Source organism: Moschus berezovskii, chromosome 19 (genome assembly GCF_049115385.1).
Source record: "Moschus berezovskii isolate FMDL1 chromosome 19, NW_MosBer_1.0, whole genome shotgun sequence".
Lineage (NCBI taxonomy): Eukaryota > Metazoa > Chordata > Mammalia > Artiodactyla > Moschidae > Moschus > Moschus berezovskii.
In genome coordinates this window covers 55,716,939-55,731,514 of record NC_142478.1, presented here as the reverse complement: position 1 = coordinate 55,731,514, position 14,576 = coordinate 55,716,939, and the positions used below count along the sequence as shown (strand labels likewise).

The window sequence follows — 14,576 nt, the reverse complement described above, 5'->3', positions numbered from 1 at the left end:
TTCTTGGGCTTCCCTGGTGGCTCAGATGATAAAGAATCCGCCTGCAACGTGGGAGACCTAGGTTTGATCCCTGGATTGGCAAGATCCCCTGGAGGAGGGCATGGCTACCCACTCTAGTATTCTTGCATGGAGAATCCCATGGACAGAGGATCCTGGTGGGCTACAGTCCATGGGATTGCAAAGAGTTGGACACAACTGAGCGACTAAGCACAGCACAGCATGGCATGACCATAAAAAAAAAAAAAAGACCACAATTGCACCCAACACATTCTCTTGGCTGAAGAACCGTGGGCCTAGCCTGGGGATCCCAGGACCTAGGTCAGGGGGTCTTCAGGTCTCACACATTGGCCATCAGCACCACCTGGTCCGTGTCCCCCCATCTTAGAGTCCCCATCCTCACCCAGCGGGGGCCTCCCCACCCACCTGGACAGGAAGGCCTGGTGCTGCTGGATGGTGTCCAGCTCATAGGTGGACGAATCACTCCTCTTGCGGGGTAGCTGCCGTTTGGGGTCTTCAGTGCCGTTGCTCCGGGGGATGTCGATGTTGCTGCGGCTCAGGTGCCGGCTGCTCTCCAGGTTGCTGCCATGTGCCGCGTTGACCGTCGAGCCCGGGGACAGCAGGTCAGCATCCTGGAATGGCCCCACACAGGTTCACTGCCCAGTGGCCACTGGCCTGGCCCCCTCTTCAGTGCCGTGGGAGCCGAGTCTCCCCTCCTGACCCTAGGCCTGCAGCAGCTTCTCACCCAAGCCGGGGAGGGAAAGGCCCCATCCCTGTGTGCCCGATAGTTCCCCTAGCCTTCACTCCTGGCCCAGCCCGCCCATCTGGGCCTTGCTGACTTCCCACTGATCCTGCCGCCTCGCCCAGCCCACCAGGCTGCTTGCTACTCTGCAGTGAAGGAACCTTGGGTCCTCTCTCCTGCCAGGAGGCTCAGAGGATCCAGGCCCTCATGGTGACGGATCTGCTTTCCACGGTGCAGACCCGGCTTCATTGACTGCTGAAACTGCTTGTGCTCCTGTCTGGCTTAACTGTAGCTGTTCACCTGTGCCATGCATCTGTCCCCCGCCTCTGGGCACCTGTGTTGGAAACCCTGACCCTTCCTTTTTACCGCAGGCCTCTGGGATGTTTGGAGCCAGAGGGTGACACAGTCTCCATCCTGAAGGTCCCCTGCTCTGGGGGCTGGAGGGAGCTTGTACCTGCACGCTGGCCACACTGCCCCGGCGGCTGCTGCTCTGACTCTCAGACACCGGCTGGTTGCTGCAGCATAAGGCATCAAACGCCAGGATGCCCCCGACACAGTCTCCAATCAGGCAGACCTGGGTGGGGAGAGGTCCAGGGCCCTAAGTGTCCATCCCTCTTGCTGGGGTGCTGGCTGGGGAGAGCCCTGGGTCAGAGAACCAGGCCAGTCCACCCTGCAGGGGTTTCTGTCTTCCCTTCCCCCACCCCACAACTCACCTGCCCATTGAAGGTCACGCCCTCCTGGGACTTGATGAAGTCCCCGTAGGTGAGGTTGGCTCGCTGAATCACTGTGGCAACAGCCTCCTGGTACTGGGGCGAGGAGGTTGCCAGCAGGGGCAGGGCGGCCAAGGGGATGTGGTCCTGGCTGCTGGACAGACAGCCTTCATCGTGGCTGTAGGGGCTGAGGCTGGGGGAATGGAACCCGTCAGGAGAGAGCAGGTGGCCTCAGTTCAGCCCAGGGGGCCCCCTCGCCTCTGACCTGAGCATCAGAGCTGGAGTTGCCTGACACCCTGAGAGCCTCAGCCCTGACTCAGCAAACCACGTGGGGATGCTTCCAGGCCAGGTGTGGGGAACGGGGCTGGGGAGTAAGGCCAGTATCTCAGAAGCAGGGCAGCATTCTCATATCACAGATGCAGAGACTGAGGCTCAGCTTTGGGCTCCAAACTCTAACCCCCCTGTATCCTCCTGGTGGCTCACACGGTAAAGAATCCACCTGCAGTGCAGGAGACCCAGGTTCGATCCCTGGGTTGGGAAGATTCCCCTGGAGAAGGGAACAGCTGCCCACTCCAATATTCTTGCCTGGAGAATTCCATGGACAGAGGAGCTTGGCGGGCTACAGTCCATGGTGTCGCAAAGAGCTGGACACGACTGAGCAACTAACACACTCTAATCTCAGCCATCTGCATGGGTTTTGCTGTCTCCCAGCAGAACAAGTTGGAGAAGGAAATGGCAACCCACTCCAGTGTTCTTGCCTGGAGAATCCCAGGGACTGGGGAGCCTGGTGGGCTGCCGTCTATGGGGTCGCATGGAGTTGGACACGACTGAAGCGACTTAGCAGTAGCAAAACAAATTAGACAGCTGGTTTGGATGACGGGACCATTGTCCCAATATTAGGTGGGGCGGTCTCTGACACTCAGGGCCAGGGGAGGAGCGGATCCTACACACTCACTCGGAGACGAGGGCGAAGGCATCGGAGCAGATGGGTGGGCAGGGCACCAGGCGGATGGCGAGGTGGCCCAGGGCACTGGGGTAGTGCACGCGCATGACGGTGTCGAACACGGTGGCGATGGTGTTGGCATCTCCCTGCTTGGAGCTGGGGTCCCCAGCGCCCGTGTCCAGGATGGTGCCTCCGTGCAACAGCAGCAGCAGCACATGGATTTTGGAGGGCGGTGCGGCCAGCGGAGGGCTGACCTCGTCCTGTGTGGGTGGGGGGGGTTGGTGAGAGTCAGCTCCCTGGGGACTCAGCTCTATGCCCGGGCCGAGGCTTCTGTTGCGCTGGGGAGAGAGGCCTGTTGAGGCCCAATCATACCCTCTGAGAACCCCGATCTCAGTTCCTCTGCTCCGGGGCCTGGTTCCCGATGCCTCAAGCCGTTCCCCTGGGGTGGGGGCCCAGCTGCTCCTCCCTGTCCGTCCTCTCTGCCTGCAGCCCAGCTCCTGGCCGCCGACCTGACCTGAGAGAGGGGTCTATTCTTTCCAAAGCACAAACTCCACTTCCCATCAAGGGGGCCCAGACAGGGGTTTCTGGGGCTTCTGGCCTTGGGGAGGAGGCACAGGCTCAGCCCAGTGTGGGCCTCTGGGGTCAACCTGACCTCCGTGTGTCTGTGTCCAGGCATTGGACTGTCACAGACTCACTTAAGAGGGGCTGGGGTCAGGGACTCAGCCTGGCTGCTCTGCCAATAGCACTGAGCTCTCATTCTATCTATATGGGCTGTCCCTGGACTACGGCCTCCAGGCCCTGCCATTCCCAGACTCTAAGACCAAGGTCCTCAAGAGCAGAGATGTCCCAGCAGAGTTAGAGCCCCAGCACCTTAGAACAGAGAGGACAATGCAGGTATCTCTATCTGAAACCACCCCCATCATTTGTGAGGAGTCATGCCCCCACCTCTTGCTGCTCAGCCCTGCTTGTGAGGTCCAAGTGAGACTTGCATATATCCAACTGTTCCATTTAGAGATGAGGTGGCCCAGAGAGGCCAAGGGACTTATCTAAGGTCACACAGCATGTCAGTGCCAAGCTGGACTGGAACCCAGAGCTCGCACCACCAGCTCAGTGCTCTTCTCCTACCCCAGGCTGTAATCCCAGTCTCAGGGGCCTCTCCCCGCCCTCAACTCCTGGCGTGTGACTGCAGGAGGCCAGAGCCCAAGAGGAGCCACTGCTGAGTACTTGCCATGCCCATATGATGTCGGCAAGTGTGGCGGTCAGGGAAGGGAGCTGAAGAGAGGGGCCTCTCCCTAAGGAACTAGCAAGACAGAACAAGGGGCTAAAGCCATCTGGAGGGCCCTTGGGGGTCAGCTGGCCCTGAACTGGGCCATCGGCTGGCAGGAGTGGGAAGTAGCAGGACCCAAGTGTCAATGCAGAGCCCAGGAGAGGGGTGGGCAGCATGGGTGCTGAGCCCAGCGACAGTGAGGCCACAGGAACAGATCGGGCTAGACTGGGAGCCTTTGAGCAGCAGAGGGTTTTGGGTGAGAGGAAGGCTGATGGGCGGGCGGTCCTGGGCCTGGAGTGGAAATAAGACTGGGTTGCATCAATCCCCAGGAGGGGGCTGGTCATCAGCCAGTCATGGGCCTTGGGGCCTATGCAGGAATGCATGCCCAGCAGAGCTTGGGTCCGACTCCTGTCTCTTCCGAGGGCTGCACACGGCTGGCAGGCCTGGGAGAGAATGAACTTATGGCCTGAGGCATGGTGGGGTCATTGGCTGCCCAATGGTCTCAAGGATTAATCAATACGGTCGGGCGAGGGGTTCGTGGAAGGAATGTATTTGAGCAGCCTCCTGGTTACCCAGACATGCCCCTAGTCACCTGGGATGGGCAGGGCTGGGCAGTGGGGGGAGCCTGCCTGGGCATGGCTGCCAGGACCCAGCACTGACCAGCCTGAGACAGCTTTCCTCCTATGCAAACTGCTTTCTACCAGGGCACGCCCTACCTGAGACTCGAACCCTAGTGGGAACAGGGCCCTTGGGAGGCGGGGCCCAGGAGCCAGCTCTGGGGAGCCAGGAGGGCCCCATCAGTGACTCCGTAAAGCTGTCCTCTTTCCCTGAGGCTGGGAGGGGAGCTCCGGTTTGGGGACTGTTGCAAGCAAAGGGATCCGACTCAGGATGGCGGTACTCCAGAACCAGTGCTGGGCTCAAATGCGCATCCACAGGCAGATCCAGAGTCTGAGGCCCCTTCTGCCCCTTCCGGGCGGGGGGAGTGTCAGAGCTGTGTGCACCAAGGGGAGGAGGGGGCTCGCTTGGCTTCATCGCCATTAACTGGCAACTGGAAATCAACTCCCCTCGTACCAGTTACCCTTCTAGAAAAGCCTGCTTCGACCTTAGACCTCAAAGAGAACCCCAAGAGGAGAGGGCAGTGTGGATGCGCCCCCACCAACCCCTAGTCCAAACTCCCCAGGGGTCCTGAGTCCCCAGGGGTACCATCTCCACCTTGGGCAGCTAGAGGCCAGAGCAGCATGATGACCTTGCTCCACCCTGGCTCCTGCCCCAACGCAAACAGCTCTGACCGCCCACAGGTGGAGGAGCAGAAGGGGCATGAGCTCCGTGCAAAGAACCCCCAAAGTGGACACAGGCGCTCTACCAAGACAGCTTTATTGCACACTGAGAGCAGGGCGGCCACGGCCAGCCACATCACTTCTGCCTAGGTGACTTTCGCTTCCTCCCCTTCCATCTTTTTTTCTTCAGGGACTTCAGACAAGTTGAGCACAAGGTGAAGATCTTATTTTTGATCTGGAATTTACAAGTTTCTCATTTTACTCTCCAGGGTTGGAGCAAGGGCAAGGCCTTCCTTGGGGGAGCTGTCCTACTGGAGCAGATCCTACTGGTTGTCAAGGACCTCATAGCGGGTGGGTCCCAGGCCTCTCTCCAGTGCTGCCCAGGCCAGCGTGGACGCGAGGCTGTGGGTGCCAAGTTCTGCCTCCACTGCCCCCTTGGGACAGGTCCTTGGCGCCCTGCCCCCTGCCCCCCGCAGCCCTGGCCCTCTGGGACCTCAGCACTCACCTCAATGATGTTCAGCTGCTCCACGCTGGAGGCCACCCTGAACTCGGGGGCGCTCTGACGGTACAGACCATCTGCAACACAGAAGCAGTGGGTGCTGTGAGCGGACAACACCAGACAGGTGTTGTGACCATGACCTGCGGGCCCCCCAGCCCTCCTGGGTGGCTGGGTGCTCCTTCTCGGGAAGGAGGGGCTTGGTGCACTTAGCCGCCCTCCCCAGGCCCTGCCACCCCCAGCTGCTTACCCTGTGAGTCCTCTGGCTCAGGGCTTTCAATTTTGTCCATGAGATCATTGGAGTTCCACTTGGTGATGTCCTTGGGGAACATTTCCTCTGAGTCAGACAGGTCCTCTGGGGAAGAAAGAGAGGGGCTTCAGCACCTCGATCAAGGGTGGGGACCTGGGGGGTGTCGGTGCTGGGAGGCCCGGCTTCCAGTGGCGGAGGGCCTAGGAATGGCCAGTCTGGGGGCCACCATGCTTCTATGGCCCGTGTGCCCCTCCCCACTCGGTTCTGTGGTCTCCCTTCCTTAACAGAATGGACACATGGCCGCCTTCTCGCAGGACTTCTGCCTGATGTTTTTGGTTTATTATTATTATTATTTTTGGCTGTGCTGAGTCTTCAGTGCTACCTCTGGGTTTTCTCTAGTTGTGGAGAGCAGGGGCTAACTCTCTAGGTGTGGTGCGCTGGCTTCTTATTGCGGTCTGCTTGATTTTTTTTAAAAAATTGTGGTAACATTCATTGAACATAAAACTCACTATTTTAACCATTTTCAAGTAGCACTTAGTCCATTCAGAAAACTGTGTAGCCACTAGCTCTATCTGGTCCCAGAGCTCCTCTGTCTCCCCACACGGAGACCTGGCCCCATCAGCAGGCATGTCCCAGCACCCCTCTCCCAGAGCCTGGCAACTGCCGGTGGACTTTCTGTCCTTATGGATTTGCCTATTCTGGACATTTTCCACACATGGTACCTACAGTATGTGGTCTTTTGTGTCTGGCTTCTTCCACTTCACATGGTGGGGTTTTTGTATTTTTTTTCAGTTCAGTTCAGTTTAGTCTCTCAGTCGCGTCCAACTCTTTGCGACCCCATGGGCTGCAGCATGCCAGGCTTCCCTGTCTGTCACCAACTCCTGGAGCTCACTCAAACTCATGTCCATTGAGTCAGTGATGCCATCCAACCATCTCATCCTCTGTCGTCCCCTTCTCCTCCTGCCTTCAATCTTTCCCAGCATCAGGGTCTTTTCAAATGAGTCAGTTCTTCACATCAGGTGGCCAAAGTATTGGAGTTTCAGCTTCAGGATCAGTCCTTCCAGTGAATACTCAGGATTGATCTCCTTTAGGATGGACTGGTTGAATCTCCTTGCTGTCCAAGGGACTCTCAAGAGTCTTCTCCAATACTTTTTTTTTTTTAGTATTTATTTATTTGGCTGCTCTGGATCTTAGTTGCTGCCTGTGGGATCTTTAGTGGCAGCATGCGAACTCTTAGTTGCAGCATGTGGGATCTAGTTCCCTGACCAGGGACCAAACCTGGGCCTTCTGCATTGGGAGCTCGAAGTCTGAGCCACTGGGTCATCAGGGAAGTCCCCACATGGTGTTTTTAAGATTTAACCACATGTCCGTGCTTCATCCCTTTTCATGCCTGAGTCATAGTCCGTCACATGGATGGACTTCAGTTTGTTTCTCCATAATGTTCCTGACTGTTTTTAATGTCCTCGAAAGGACAGTTTAGTGAGAAGCGCTGCTGTGAACAGTTCCACCCATGAGTCTTGTGTCTGCTTTCCTGAGAACTTATCCCCGTGACCCCTGGGGAGGAAGCGGTTGTATGGACCCTGGCGTGTATGTGCTGGTCCCTCCTCCCTGGGACGGTTTCCTCAGAACGCTGCAGCAGTGACATCTCCTGCTCTGCTGTCTCTCCTCTTTTCCAGCTTTTTCTAAAACTCTTCCTGTGTCTTTCCCTCATGTCAGGGACACAGAGCCAGGAAGGGCTTAGCCTTTTGGCCTAGCTGGAGGGGAGGGTGGGAGTGTGGGATGCCCCATACCCACTCCCTACTCTCAGGGAGGCCCCAGTGAAGAGGCCAGCTCAGGGCCCACCCACCTCCTGTACCAAGTCCCCCCTGCCCTGCCCAGGGCCAAACCTGCCTCCGCCCTGTTGTGGGCCCGTGGGCGAGTCCCTGTTCTTTCTGAGCCTGTGTCCTGCCTTGTGAACCGCAGATCCATTTCCTTGAAACTGCCTGCCAGCCCCTCTTACTTCCTTGAGAGGAAGAACCAAAGATTGAAGGAAGGATGTTTAGGCCATGCATCTTCCCAGCACAGGTGGGTAATTCATCTGGCTGTTTTCTTGCTGTGCTTATTCTGAGATTCGTAGGGAAATGGGCACGTTACGTATTTTCTGCTTGTTCGCATTTTCTAAAGTTTCTGCATTACACGTGTGTTAATTTAACCATGAAAAGACAGTAATTACAAAAAACTAGAAAACCAGAAGTTACACTTTTGTAAGCTTCTGAGGAAAAAAAAATTTTTTTTTTTGGTTGTGCCACACAGCTTGCAGGATCTTAGTTCCCTGACCAGGGATTGAACCCACGCCCTCGGCAATAAAAGCACCAAGTTCTAACCACTGAACCTCCAGGGAATTCCCTTAGGGAGTTAAATTCGGCAGAGGATGAGATGGTTGGATGGCATCACCAACTCAATGGACATGAGTCTGTGCAAACTCCGGGAGATGGTGAAGGACCGCGAAGCCTGAGGTGCTGCTGTCCGTGGGGTGGCAGAGTTGAACACGACTGAGTGGCTGAACAACAATGGAAAAAATGTCCCTGTCTGATTGTAAATTCGTTTTGGAGGGTTTGAGGGAACAGTCCCACCGTCAGATCCAGGGCACATCCTGATATCAGGGTTAGGGTGAGTATGAGAGCCCAGACTCCTGGTGACCTCATCTTATCCTGCCCCCGCCCCTGACGCCCTGCTGTTCACCCAGAACTTTCCACGGGCAATTCCCATCATGACTTGCATCCCCACCAACCCTTTCAGATCCCACTCCTCCCTCTCCTGGGAAGGCCCGTGTGCTCCAGGGTGCCTACCTACCATGAGCATCGAAGAACTCGTCGTCTGAGCTCTCGTCTGAGTCCCGGGCGATACTCTGCATCCTCCACTCTGAGATGCTGTGGCGGGAAGGACTCGCTGGAAGGCAAAACCGCAGACCGACTGAGCACCTGGCTGCTCTGGGAAGAGCAGGTGGAAGCGGGCAGGTGCGATGATGCTGGAGCGGGGCCAGGAAGGCTCAGAGGGGATGGAGTGAGGGTAGGGTGGCCCTGGCTCACCTCCCAGCCCACCTGGCACGACGTGGTCCTGTCCCGTGAGGACATGGAGTGGGGAGGGTATCAGGTATGAGGCTAGGATGTGCAGTCACCCAGGCTGGGGTCCACTCGTGTGCCCCTGACCTGGCTGGCCCAGGAGTGAGCCCCTTAAACTGCCACAGTGAGGCTGATAGGTAGGGAGGCTGGGCAGTGGTGGGGAGTGAGATTAAAGGTATGGTGTAGTTCCATGGGACACTTTGGTGTTCTGCAGAAACATCCTTAAGTGTATTTGAAAGACTTAACGTTTTCTCACTTTGGTCAAAAGTACAGAGGGCACAGCAGCCACGACAATAACTGTGTGGAACCAGAAGGAACTAGAAGGGAAGCAGTGCCTGTCTTCTGAGGTGGCAGGGGCCTACCCCTAGGTCCTGAGAACCTTCCAATGGCACATGAGATCAGTCCCGCCCCAGGAGGCAGCTCAGCTCCCTGGTTCTTTGGGCTGGAGAGCATCACCTACTCACTCCTTGGCATGTCCAGCCCCTCTGGGCATTAGAACCTCCACAGAGCTCAGTCTCAGCCACCTCTTCTCAGCTGGGAGCCCGGGCTCTCTCAACCAGTCAGAGACCCTGCTTGCCCCAAGATCTTGTCTAGCAAACTTACAGTATTCAGTTTCTGCTCTAGGGAGAGAGCAGGGCTTCCCTGTACCCGTGCGTCCTCTGGATACAATCCTGTATTGGGCCCTGCACGGCTGCCCCCACCCTGGCGCCCCCCCGACCTCCCTCAGAAGAGGCAAAACTCCCAGCTACCTAAAGTGTCTGCTTCACATTTTTGTCCAGTCTTTGTTTTTGATAAGCAAGACCTCCTCCCCAGCTTTTTTTTTTTTTTAATGATCTTCGTAGTTGATTTGTCTGAACTGTGACTATTGTGCATTCTTTGAATAATCACATGTAAAAAAATTTGTCACTGCTTCAAGCTATTTCCTTTACTCATGTTGAAGGGATTTTGCTGGCTTTTGGGGTCTCAGTAGTGACTCCCAAGAGCAGAGTGGAGAAGAGCCCAAGCGTAGACTTGGGGGCCACGACGGGTGCAGTCAGTTTTATGATTGTGCTTTTATGTGTCCTTTGGTATAAGTGACTAACGATATACATTCCTCACAAATAAAAAAAAGATAGAATCTGAATTAAAAAAAAAAAAGATATGGTGTATGTGTTTCCCTGGATTCCTTCAGCACAGGGCAGACAAGCCTGGTGTAGGAAAAGCTGGATTTGCAGGCGTAGAGGGGGACTCCTGGTATTTTTCACAAAATACCCTGAGTTTTTCCACTAGCCACTGCACTTTCATATCAGTTTCAGAGAATGGATTTTCTCAGTATCTGAAGGCTTTCGAGGTCCTTTGGCAGAAGTCCGTCCTGGGTATGCTGGGTGTAGCCCCCCCCAGACCCCTCCTCTCTGCCTCAGAAGCCTGGCTCCTCAGAGCAGCAGCTGACCGGGTCCTAGAAGGGGCTGGGAGCGGGGTTACCATGTGACCAGCCTGCCTGTCTGCCTGGGGCTGTGTGGGTGAGTCTAGGGGAACCTGCCAGGGTTGGGGGTCACCCTGGGCTTTACTCTGCAACAGAGGCTATGAAGAGGTGACTGCTTCTGACTCCCTACAGGTGTGGCCCTTGGATCTGAAAGCAGGAGACCACCTTCAGTGTTAGAACGCCCCACAGCCGCCCTGGGATATGGGCTGCCCTGAGGGGTGGTCACTGGTGTGGACGAGTAGAGGGCAGGGGACCCCCCAGTGTGGTCACAAGGTGCTCACCTCCCCGCTTGGATGACCGAGATGACTTGGAGGATGTGGACCACTGCTTCTTCAGACCCCTGCCCGCCAGGGGCTCCCCACCGCTGCTGCTGGGCTGGGAGGGCTCCCCAGAGGCCTGGTCCTGGGCAGCCTCATTCTTGGCCAGCTCCGTGGCCCCTTTGTCCTCCTCATTGAACTGGGCCATCTTGCGGGACAGCATGAGCTGTGCCTCCTTTTCCAGCTCCCGGATGTTGTCCATGTTCAGCCCGTACCATTCGTCCTGCCAGCACCAGGCTTGCCGGTGGGCCCTCACCATCACCTTCCGCAGGCCTGCGGTGGGGGTGCAGGGAAGACAAAGAGTGTCTGAGTCTCCCAGGGACCCCTCGGCTGGGAGGCACCCCAGGCTGCAGGTCAGGCTCTGCTCCACACCTGCTGCTTGGCCTCCAGCAAACCACTGTCTCTCCAACCCCCAAGTTCATCTTCCCATGTGCAAATGAGGGATCCAGCTTACAGACTGCCTCCCAAGTTCACAGTGGCTCTGTAACTGGGGCAGGGGGGTCTCCTCCCTCAAGGGGAGCTGGAGGAGGACTCCCTGAATGTTTCCTATCTGGTCTAGTATTCCTCTCTTAAATTTCCCACAGAAAAATCAAGCTCAAGTTTGAAGCAGCCTGGTCCTTTCTTTTTTGAAATTCATTTTTAATTTATTTTTTTAATTAAAAAACTTTTGGCCATGCCATGTGTCATGTGGGATTTTAGTTCCTCGACCAGGGATCAAACCCCTGTCCCCTGTATTTGAAGCACGGAGTGTTAATCAATGGGCCACCAGGGAAGTCCCAGTCCTTCCTTTCTTTTTAAAATAAATATATACACATATAAGACATGATAGGGATTTCCTTGGTGGCCCCAGTGGCTAAAACTGAGCTCCCAGTGCAAGGGTTCCAGGTTCAATCCCTGGTTAGGGAACTATATCCCACATTATGAAACTAAGAGATTGAATGCTGTGACTAAATGATCCCTCGTGCCACAAGGAAGACTGAAGTTTCCATGTGTTGCAACTACAACCCAGCACAGCCACATAAACAAATATAAAATAAAATAAAACAGGATAAAGACGTACAGGAATATCTTATACACAGAAGACAGAAGATAAGATACTTTAAAGGTATAAAGAACAGAAGACCCATGAGCACAGGGAGCAGATGGGGGCTGCCTTGTGTGAGGATGAGAGTGGGGGTGATTGGGAAAGACTCTGGGGGGGTGGAATGTTCTAGAACTACATGCACTACTCTGCAAACACACTCAAACTTATGGAACTCAAACTTCTCTTACAACAAACGCAAAATTAGGCCTCAATAAGCTGCTTAAAAAAACACTGAGAAGAAATAAAGCACCTTGGCTCCCCCCCACCCCACATCATTCTTCGAGGGAGCAGAAGTGACCGGCAACACGGACCCCACCATCACCCTCCCACCCCGCAAGGGTCCATCCTGAGTTCTGTGTTTATCATTTGCTCTTCTTTCCATGTTTTTCTATACAGTATGTTGGGTTGGTCTACATGTTGTTGACATTTACATGTATGTGCCACGTTGCGTGTATTTTTCTGCCACTTGCTTTTCTGGGTGAGTTTCCGCTTTGTTGCTGTATGGTCAATTTTTATTTGTTTGAAATACCACATTTTATTTATTCCTTCTCCTGCCAATGGGCCTTTGGCTAACTTTCACTGTTTGTCCGTTTTGGTTTTACAAACCTGCTGCTCTGAACATTCCAGAACGGGCATTTGAGTTTCTCCCGGGGGGTGGGGCAGACCCAGGAGGGTCGTCACTGGATCCTCCGCCCGCTTTCCTACAGAAAACTGAGCAGCTTCCCGGGTAGCCCAGTCCTTGCTTGTCCCCAGGCTGGTCTCCGGCGACCCTTGCTCCTGATTCCCCCCTCCTGGACTCGCTCAGGCTGCTCTGTCTCCCCTGCTGTCCTTTCTAAGTCCCTAGATCCCAAAGGTCTGCCTAGAAGGAACTCCCTCTCACCCTCTGTTCCTGGGAGGGTGCTCCCAAGCCCTGGGCTACGGCCTCAGGCACACCACCCTCAGGGCCAGCCAGCACTCCTGGTGGACAGACTGTCTGATGACACATTATGTCTGGACAAAGACAGATGGGCCAGAAGATCTGGAGTCACACCCAGCACTAGCCCTCTGCTTCCTCCTCTGAAATCAAGGGGGAGCCGGGGAGTGACAGTGGCCACCCTCCCGGGCCAGGGAGAGCTGATGTGACACTTGTGAAGTGTTATCAGAGGTGCTGTGACTCTGCTCAGGTCTACACAGTCACCCTTGCTCTGGGAGTCAATGGGTGTCTGCCTGGGTGCTGCTCCTGGATCACGAGCCTCGGGGCTAAGATCAGGCCCTGGGCACTGACCCCTACCCTGACCTGGGGGACATGGAAGGAGGTGAGGTAGCTCTAGGGCAGGGAGGACCCTGGGTCAGCTCTAGCTGTGCCAGGAACCCCCGGTCATCTGTTCGTCCTCTGTTCCCCAGGCACCTGCTCCGGGCCAGGCCAGCATGGGTGTGAGGACCTGAGGATGGCCAAGCCGCTGTCCCCTGGAACTTTCAGCCCAAAGCAGGAGGCAGCATTGGTGCAGGGCCTGGCGTCTGGCCCCAGGGTGCCGAGAGGCGCCATGAACAGTGGGAAGGAGGCGTTACACTCCGTGAGGGTGGGCACCGATGTTAGAAACTCTAGTCCACAGTGTCTGAGGCAGGACATACACTGCCGGTGTTCAGTAGGTGCTTGACAAGTGTTTGTGTGGTCAAGGTAAACCAGGTGCAGGACACTGCACATGGGCCCTGGGGTCACCTGTCCAGAGTAACAGAAAGTTGGAGTCCCAGGCAGACGCGGGGGGTGGGTGGGGGCGGCAGGCAGATGGAGGGACACAGAGGGAGTGGTGGGCACCCTCACCCGTGTCGTGGATGAACCGCTCGATCTTGGACTGCATGCCCCAGTAGCGGAACTCCACCTTGCAGAGTTTGTAGGCGCACATGATGGGGAACACCTGCTGCTTGCACTCCTCGATCCAGTTCTCCGACAGGGGCCCCCGCTGGGTCTTGGTAGAGTGAAACAGCTTGGGGTCCTCTTCTGTCTTATACTCATTGGGGGGCACGGGGTCCTTGACAATGTCGATGAAATCTACGAGGAGACACCCACAACCCCCCCGTGAGTGACCATTTCAGCCCCAACCTCCACCCCACCCCTCCCTTTCCAGTCTCCTCCCCCATGTCCCTGACATCCCCGAATCTCAGCAGGACCCCAGGCTTGGATGTGTCCCAGGGCCCCGCATGGGAGTGGAGATGCTGCTCTGGGCCACTCTAATCCCCGAGCTCCCCCGACCTCAGGACCTGTGTCTTTCCTTGTTGTATTTTCAAATCATTTTCAGTGAAACCCCTGCTTTGTGCTCACTTGCCAAAGCACATAAATCAGGTGATGAGCTGGAGGAGCATGGGGGATGGGGGGGAGATGAATTTCCATGGAGGATGTGGGACGGGGCGGGGGCGAGTAGAAGACGAAAAGCTGGCATTTCAGCCACAGGAGCAGAAGAACTGTGAGGTGGAGAATGTCCCGGAGTGTGACACTTGACCCAGAAGTGGGGCAGTTTGGGGAACCACCAGAGTGTCTGCATGGTGAGAGGTGACGGGGATGCAGCTGGACTCATCAGCCATCACTCGCCAGGCACCCTGAAGGTGGCTGGTCTGCTAGGAAGCCCCTCCCAGACAGACAGCAGGGAGCAGTCCAGAAATCACGTTTGAAGGGACCAGAGGGAGGTGTCAGGCATGAGCAGGTCCAGGATGTGCTGGGCGCTGGGGAAACAGGACTGGGGGCTGTTAGGACCTGATTCGGGGAAGCGGGGGTGACAGTGACTCTGGTAAGAATGACCTCTTGTCACATGCCTCCTCCCCCAAGTCAAAACCATCTTGCTGGGCTGGCTCCCATGGTACGCATGTGTCAGACAGTGCTGTGTGCACACTTGGTGAAGAGGAACCTAGGACAGGGCTCGAAGTTCAGAGAGCCTTCTTTCAGAGGTGTGGGGCCA

General features: G+C 56.0%; 1 protein-coding gene across 10 annotated transcripts in view; it reads right to left on the bottom strand.

Moving 5' to 3' along the window:
- PITPNM2 (phosphatidylinositol transfer protein membrane associated 2) overlaps positions 1-14,576 on the bottom strand; it is a 165,468-nt gene that overhangs the window by 11,700 nt on the left and 139,192 nt on the right. For all 10 annotated transcript variants that reach the window (XM_055405143.2, XM_055405150.2, XM_055405151.2 and 7 more), the window contains 9 exons: positions 13,448-13,675; positions 10,527-10,835; positions 8,515-8,610; positions 5,683-5,787; positions 5,442-5,512; positions 2,405-2,652; positions 1,453-1,642; positions 1,194-1,313; positions 424-629 (listed from right to left, as the gene is read on the bottom strand). In XM_055405143.2, coding sequence (XP_055261118.1) covers positions 424-629; positions 1,194-1,313; positions 1,453-1,642; positions 2,405-2,652; positions 5,442-5,512; positions 5,683-5,787; positions 8,515-8,610; positions 10,527-10,835; positions 13,448-13,675 — 1,573 coding nt within the window. The remainder of the gene's footprint in view (positions 1-423; positions 630-1,193; positions 1,314-1,452; positions 1,643-2,404; positions 2,653-5,441; positions 5,513-5,682; positions 5,788-8,514; positions 8,611-10,526; positions 10,836-13,447; positions 13,676-14,576) is intronic.